The sequence below is a fragment of the Dendropsophus ebraccatus genome, chromosome 14, assembly GCF_027789765.1.
Source record: "Dendropsophus ebraccatus isolate aDenEbr1 chromosome 14, aDenEbr1.pat, whole genome shotgun sequence".
In the NCBI taxonomy this organism is placed as follows: Eukaryota; Metazoa; Chordata; class Amphibia; order Anura; family Hylidae; genus Dendropsophus; species Dendropsophus ebraccatus.
Genome location: NC_091467.1, coordinates 64,018,817 through 64,026,783, shown reverse-complemented (window position 1 = coordinate 64,026,783; position 7,967 = coordinate 64,018,817). Strand labels below are relative to the sequence as shown.

General features: G+C 44.8%; 1 protein-coding gene across 2 annotated transcripts in view; it reads right to left on the bottom strand.

Moving 5' to 3' along the window:
* Positions 1-709: 709 nt before the first annotated feature.
* Positions 710-7,967, bottom strand: part of DNAH9 (dynein axonemal heavy chain 9) — a 141,214-nt gene continuing 133,956 nt past the window's right edge. For both annotated transcript variants that reach the window (XM_069952168.1, XM_069952169.1), the window contains 4 exons: positions 7,672-7,842; positions 6,225-6,407; positions 5,419-5,808; positions 710-1,079 (listed from right to left, as the gene is read on the bottom strand). In XM_069952168.1, coding sequence (XP_069808269.1) covers positions 852-1,079; positions 5,419-5,808; positions 6,225-6,407; positions 7,672-7,842 — 972 coding nt within the window. In that variant the 3' untranslated portion in view covers positions 710-851. The remainder of the gene's footprint in view (positions 1,080-5,418; positions 5,809-6,224; positions 6,408-7,671; positions 7,843-7,967) is intronic.

The following is a 7,967-nucleotide window of genomic DNA, read 5'->3' as shown; positions in this document are numbered from 1 at the left end:
ATTTAAATCAGCCTGACATAAACATATCCTAAGCTAATAAGAAAGGAAATACTAAAAGGGGAGACTAGATGGAGCAGGGGGCTTATTCTGCCGACAATCTACTATGGTCTGAGGAGACAAAACACTTCTATGAGAGAAGAAAATTCTTTATTAGAACAGATTTACAAATAACTTATAACTGAGGCTTTATGGCTCATTTTCTTTGGGATTCTTAAAGGGGTACCCTGGAGACTAGAATTTTTTTTTTTTTTTTTGCTAATACATTGCTTTTATAGAGGTAGATTACTTTGTAATATAAATTCATTAAAATAAATGTATAGTTTTTTTTTTTCTTTACATTTGCACTTCTGTTGTGTTTATTTTAACTGAAGGTATATTACAAAGTAATATAACTTTATTAAAGCAATGTATGAGCAAAAAAAATGTTAGTTTTAGCCTCTGACATACCCCTTTGAGGGTACGTGCACATTGCGGAATGGCGGTGGATAACCTGTTGTGCATTACGCAGCTCGCACCCGCCGGTCGACTGATGCGGCCTCGCCTGTGTCATATACTCCATTCTATGCACGGGCAGATTCCTTTATCTGTCTAAAGAATGAACATGTTCAGTCTTCGGAAGGACGACGGAATCCGCCTGTGCATAGAATGGAGTCTATGACACAGGCGAGCCCGCATCAGTCGACCGGCGGGTGCGAGCTGCGTAATGCACAACGAGTTATCTGTCGCCATTCCGCAGTGTGCACGTACCCTAATACTGGACTTTCTCACAAGGTGCAAAGTGTCCTCCTCTTAGTGCAATGAAAGCTGAAAAGTGTCTGATAAAAGAACAACGTCAATAACCAGTTTATCATCTAAATCTGTAACAGTAGGGCCACCCCGGCCAGGACCCATTTTGAGGGGTTCTCCTTAGTCTTGAGGTTGAATGTCCAGACGTAGGTGGGTCCTCTCTGCCGTGTCTTATACACAGGACAGGCGTAGACGTTGCGGGTATCTTGTTTATCCACAGGGATGGCCTTGATGAAGATGACAGGCATTGCTGGGGTCAGATCCTTGAGTCTGGCATCTGTGATGATGCTGGTCTATAGAGGAGAGAGAACAAATAGCGTCAGGCACCTACAAGGCTGCTGCACCCTCACTCTACAATACTACAAGTCCCAGCATGCCCTGCTTGCAGTGACTGGAGCACACCGTTCTCATAAGAACTTTTCATGGGGATGAGGTCACTTTAAATGCGCTTTTTCATTAAGTAGTAAAATGTCATCTTCTCTAGCAAAAGGTTTATAAATCTTTTTTTTTTCTTCCCCTCTTCCTGAAACAGAATTACATCACATCTGATTATAAATCACCATGGAAACAATATCCGGAGAACTCGACTTTATATATTCAGCTCAAACACCCAAAAGAACGGCCTTATTTCAGGATAAATGATCTGATAATATTGAGATGAATGTGAGGAGACGCAGATTTCTGGGTCTTAAGCACAACAGATACTTTAATGATAAATGATGGTGTGCGGATGCCGGTGCTGGGACGGTTATTAATGTGTTTACCAGCCACCGGAGCTTAAATAGTTTTTTTTTTTTCCTTGGGAAATTTGTCAGATTGTTATAAATTGTTGAGGCTGTCGCCATCATCTTGCAGAAGAATTATCTGGAATTACCGGCAGATTACCCCTTGTCCTCACCCTTGGGGGATATTTTTTTATGTGAATAAGGTTTGTTGCATATTTGTGTTAATGTGACATAAACCTTCCCGCAATCGTCATTGATCCCGATCACTGACAACAAGCTCAGATTGTGAAACTAATAATAACCAGATGTTGTCTGAGCCAGAACTGCAGCTCCAACTGAGAGAGTATTATCACGTACCATATTATTGGTATTGGAATCACACACAGTATTTTACCAGACGCAGGAGTGCTTTCAAAACACAAAGTGGGACATTTACTATTGTGCCCCTATCTTACACCAGGGAGAAGGCTCAGATTCACCCCTTCTCCCTGTAGTACGCCTGCCATTTACCCCCACTCACCTGATGGGCGAACAAGGGGACGTGGCAAGGAGGAGGTGTAGAAGCAAGTGTAGATTTGTTGCGCAGGGCCAGCTGGGATTACTAAGAGGAGCGTGCCTCTTAGTAAATCCGTCCAGGAAAAAGGGGGTGGTACTTTATTTTAGACCGCCATACATGAATGTCCCCCAAAGCGTGCACATCTTTCCACTAAATTTCTTCTTGTCAGTTCCAGTCTAAAATCTTTAGCTTGTTCTGTCATTCTGTGCTGCCAATAACAGAGCTGCTGAGCAGATTATTGAAAGGTGACAACTAATGTAACTGTAATTGTCACTTTAGCATAAAAGAAATAGGCTGCCACAATGCAAGCAAAAAAGAACTACGTGTAAAAAGATTTCAGCGGCATCTGATTTCCTTGTAAAAAAAAAAAAAAGTACTGTCGTGTGAAATAAACTATGACGTTAAAAGTTACTGATTGCACTGGGTCTCACTACTGAGATCCACTGGGATCCTCAGATACAGCCGGGGGAAGAGTACAAACAGTGTGCATTGGTTCCACTCTTCTGCTTCATTATAGTCTATTAGGAGTGGAGTGCACTAACGCACTGGAAATCTGGGAATTTGCCTTCAGGAGACTGGACCTGGATTTCTGGTAAGTTCAGCCTTGTTTTACAGCAGAATAATGACATTATCAATGTATATTGCAAACTTGCTTCATTTCACAACTACCGTTGAATTTAAAAGTTATAACAACAGTGACACTTTGGTATTGGACACCTTTTTACAATATCTAATGGTTGGGCAGGATAAATTCCCCAGTGTAATCTGTGACAGACTGCTTCCTAGGGACATGATACCTGACTTAATCCCTAGTAACCAGCAGCATGGCCGCAGTCCCCTATGTCCTGACTTCCCTACTTGCGCTCAGTATGTAGTGCCGCCATCACACGCTGATAATTAGGAGCAGATTTATATTTTCACTTGGGTCTAAATAGCTTTTTGAGTCCATAAAAATCAAAGCAGAATTCCTCCCATGCTTCATCTTCTTTATGTCTGACAATGAGGCCTTGGTCTCGTACAGAGGAAAAGTTTGACGCCTCCATTGTCTTTGTGTTGAATCTTCACCTTGAAGCTCGTCCTTTGTTAATTAGCGATCGAGCTCGGCGCTCCTCCGCGTACGTTCAAAGAACGCTTACTTAGATATAAAAGGCGATCGGGGGAGGGGACAACTAATCGCTCAGATAATGTGCCAGATGACCCACTTTGATCAGTCCTTTACAATTGTAATGAAGCTTCTTGAAGATCATTGGCAAAGAGAGAAGAAAAGAGGAGACAATAGCCTGTCCGGAGTATTGCTCTACTCTCCTGATTGGGGGGGTGGGGGGCTTAGGCCTTCAAAGGCCATTACCCAAAACAGTTTTAACATCATTTTAAGGTCACTCTCTTTTAATCAGAATGTTCCTAAAGCTATGTTTCCATTTGAATTTAAACGCCAGAAAAATGCACCAAGATGCAATAAATCAGCTTTAGCCCCCCCCCCCCAAATACCTTGTGTGAACATAGCCTACATGGTCTACTGCAGAAATTGATGTATAGAGTGGTACAGTATAGCCACCATATGACTTTCTTGTGCCTCAGTTGTCATCTTTGATGCCTTTTGCTCTCTTTCAGCATACCATAGGAGGCTGAATGTCCCGCTTTGTCTTCATTTAGAGACCAAGCACCATAGACTATGGGTCCTTTAACACAGCCTGATATGGGTCTGTGTACAGCCACAAACAAGAGCCGATCAGCCCTCACTTACATTGCTTTTCAAGGCACGAATAATCGCGTGGCTGCACCAATAATCACTATCATTTGTGCGCCCATTGTGCGACCTTTACATACTTACAGATGGAGCGGGACACTGTCTTCTAAGGTTCCACTGTATGTAGCCAGGAGAAGGGTGTCGGGAATAGATGTGCAAAACATGGAGCCAGATCTGGGGTTGGAACGAGGGCTCCAGCATCTCATCCAGACATTACTATATGACATTATTGAGCTGGAAGAGATTCTAGTCTTTGTCTCTCACTTTTCACAAGATAGTCCATGACTTTGTGACCCAGTCTCTTTCAGCTCAATAATGACAATGAGGAAGGAAGCTCCAACCAAATCCATGTAGCTACAAATACAGGAGTTTTTATCCTGGGTCTTCAGCATGAGAGGCAGCAAGCACATACCCTGCACTCATGCTGACTGTGAATAGACTACACATGACAAAGACCTGAGGATGACTATGCTATTGAGGAAGATAAAGAGGAGCCTCTCCAGGGCTTTCACCCTATATCGGTATCAAATCAGCCCTTGATGTTTCACGTTCGTACAAATAAACCATCTGTAAGACCAGTTTTTCTCCACTTTCCCAACACTGCGAGTTATTTACGTAGCATTAGGCAACCGAGCCGAGAGGCAACTACTCTGAGGAGCGGATATCGAGTGCAACCAGGAAACAAGTCTTAACAAGTTTTAGATGTCTTAAGGCCGTATTAGACGGGCTGATGCGGGAGATAAGCAAGCGCCAATCTGCTAGTTTGCTGCTCACTTACCAAGCCTATTACACGGCTTGATAATCGTGCAGCCAATCAGATAATAATTGCTGTAATCAGATATTCACTCCGTGTAATAAGGCTTTTACCCAAGTAAAAGTAGGATTTACAATTAAAAAGATTATTATGAACAATTTAAGAAAAAAGGGAGGTCTGGATTAGAGGCACTTGGGCTCCTAATATTGGTGATCCCCCAATGCTGTGATCTTACATACATTATACTGTGATAGACACTGGATGTGCACTAACCCAGTTGATATCCATTTATCCAGACATGGGATTCAAAGGCCGAGCCAGGGTACTGCCCGGAATTCCGGGATTTAGTCTAGGTAATAGGCTGAATACCAGAATTTCAGGCGGTACCCGGGCTGTCTCCTCCTTTCCCACAGACCGGGAAGGCATCGGGAATCAAAAGCGGAAGGTTCGACAAGGTTCGAGTTCAATAGAACCTAAGATTTTCTGATGTTCGATCATCATCCAGTTGTCTGTAAATCAAGCAGGGATGGGAGGGGAAGCTAGGAGACATTACAGCTTCCCATCCTTCAGGAACGTGGGAACGCCCCTCTGACTCTTAGCACCAGAAACGAAAAAGACCTTTTGAAACACTATGGGCGCACAGACAGATGCTGTTAGGTCAAGGAGACATGGTACATTGAGTGTTTTCCATGTAGCACCATGTGGGCCTTTATCAGATCTTCGCTAAGTTTTTGGAGGTGCTGAGGAACTAGAGTGTATGGCAAGTAAAGCAGAGTATAATATACCATTATTTATCCTGTCACATGATCTACACAAGCAGACGATGCATTCACCAGCAGAAGTATCTTACCTGTGTGTCCCAGCGTGCACCCTCCATGAACAGTCCGTGGACATAGGCGCCCTCTCGCGGTGGACTGCTAAAGTCCTCTCTGTTCTTCTTAGTCACATCACACTGCAGGGTCATCTTATCCAGCGGCCACTCATTCTTCCTGGCCATAGACTGCATGATGGCTGTAAGGAACGACTGGGGGTTAAAGAAGCCAGCCAGCCACACAGCAGAAGGCAGAGCAAAGTCTCCTGTCCAGGTCTCTAACTCCTTGATGCGGCTGAGGAGGTCAACAAACCAGCCTGCTAGGCCGGCCATGGATGGGTAGGCTCTCTTGGTCCAGGAATCAGGTACCATGTCCAGGAAAATGGCATTCTGTAGATTCTCCATGTCGCTAGTCATGGTCAGTTCACCCTGATGGACGAGGAGAAAAACAAGTCAGTATTTCCACATCACAACGGATGCAGCTGTGGAGATACACTTTACATCACGTGAAGCCCCCATAATAGGGCAGGTTGGGACCACCCCTGCACAGCAACCACTCATGTACTTTCTATTTCCCAACTGCACTGAAAAAGATAAAACCATGAACTTGCTTTGTATGGCCAACATTAACCCTTAGAGTCAGAGTTGAGCAATGGCGCTAAACCAGGGTGTCTGCTAAGGCATCTGCTCAACCACCTGATTACCAAGGATCCATCTGAGGAATGATATGGAGTCCAAGAGGAGAATGGACAGCCCCACAGTAACATATATGACAGATGTTCTGTCTCTATGATAGTGGAGACCCCCTTTCCCTCCGCTCTGTAATGTGACTAAGATCCTTTTACCTTCAGTCCCAGGTCGAGCTCTTTCAGAGAGCGTTTGATCTCACTGGTGAGCATGTTCATCCTCTCACATTCCTGGAAGGCGACCACAATGTACGGCGTCCTCTCTTCCGCTTTCGCCATCAGTTCTGTGATATTGAACTCCTCTGGGAGTTTTTCGAGGATCTCATCCAGTGTGGCTTTGACCTGTCAAAGAATCACACATTTTAGTGTTAACAACAGGTTTACACTGTTCTGCAATGTCTAGCGGTGGTCCCTGAAGAAACGGACAATGGTCTGGTGTCACAACACTATCTGTGCTCGACCTCCATGTACCAACCCGGTAAACGGAGCGAGCAGAGCTCCACAGCTCTATTACTGCACACAATAGGCTCCATTAGCCGTAAACAGAGATTCATTATCCCAGAGCGAGAAGACGCGGTAACCTCATCGCCACGAGCGCAGCAGCGGGCATGATCTGGATAGAAGGCTCTTCCTTTTTAATAAAGTCCTAAGATTTCCAGCAGCAGCTTCTTAGCTTACGGAAATTATATTGCCATCCGCTAATACAAACAAAGCCGGTGTGAGTCTATCATAGCCGCTCAATAATTCAGCGCATCTCTCTAGTAAGGTAACGCGCTGCGGCTGGGGAATGTCTTGTCCTAACAAATGTTTTCATGTGCATTGATCCCGTGTATTGTGGGGGTTACAAAGCAGTAATACAGGCCGTGTCCCAGAACACCGCTATGAAGAAGAAGAAGCAGCTACAGTCCAGGTATCAGGGAGGGAGATGCGTCTATAATACACACGTCTTCATTTTATTTATTTTTTTTACTCATTCCTGAGAACTAATATTCCTGTTACTGGTTTCGCAGACGTCATATATGAGCTGACATGGCGGCTTCTCAAGACGTACAGATTGTCATCATTAAGGCCAAGTGTCACACTGATGCAAGTCTGGAACAATGTGATGTAACACTAAGAAGACTGGGAGCAGCAGTGAAGGATTCTGGGAGGCGATTGCTCTTGCACGCTCCGGCTCCCGTGTTGTGTCAGGATAAGATAGATTCAGGGTCTCAGATCTCTGACAGGCCTGCAGATGAGGCAGTGACAGAGTTGTGAGCACCCCCGTACTAACAAGGACTGTGTGTGCGCAGTCAGGCTAAGATCATTACTTTTCTGTGAGTCATATTATATAAGCTGTGGCCTTATCCCCAGTAAATACACATCCTCCGGGAGTCTACTGCTGTTTCTTAAGAACACTGTTACATCTGTTTTTGGGAAACCAATAAGAACATCGCTACTACAGCCGATGCCCCTCAGCGTTCCTGAGTCATGAACGTCGTCTCTAACATCGACTCCCTCGCTATTTGCTGCTGTGTAACCTTCGTTTAAAATTCTAGGAAAAGTCTTTGGGCCTTTCTGGACCAGAAACACGCTAGTCCTTCTTCCCTCATTCACTTTTACATACCTTCTCCTCCCGAGTGACTCCTCCACCCTCGCCCATGCTGCTATCGCGCGGTTGCATCTCCAGTACAGTGCGGAACAGCTTCTCCGATGTCTGGGTCAAGAAGCCAATCTCTGCATTTGGGTGTAGGCCGTACAGGTATGGAGACTCAGCGGGAAGGACGTCATCAATATACTGGAATTAGATGCAGGACAACACTGAATAGTGGAGGGGTCCACAAATTGTGACCTTTGAGGATGAGAACACCCCCTGCCTCATCATGGGCCACATTGCATGTACTCAAACCTGATCGATCAGCT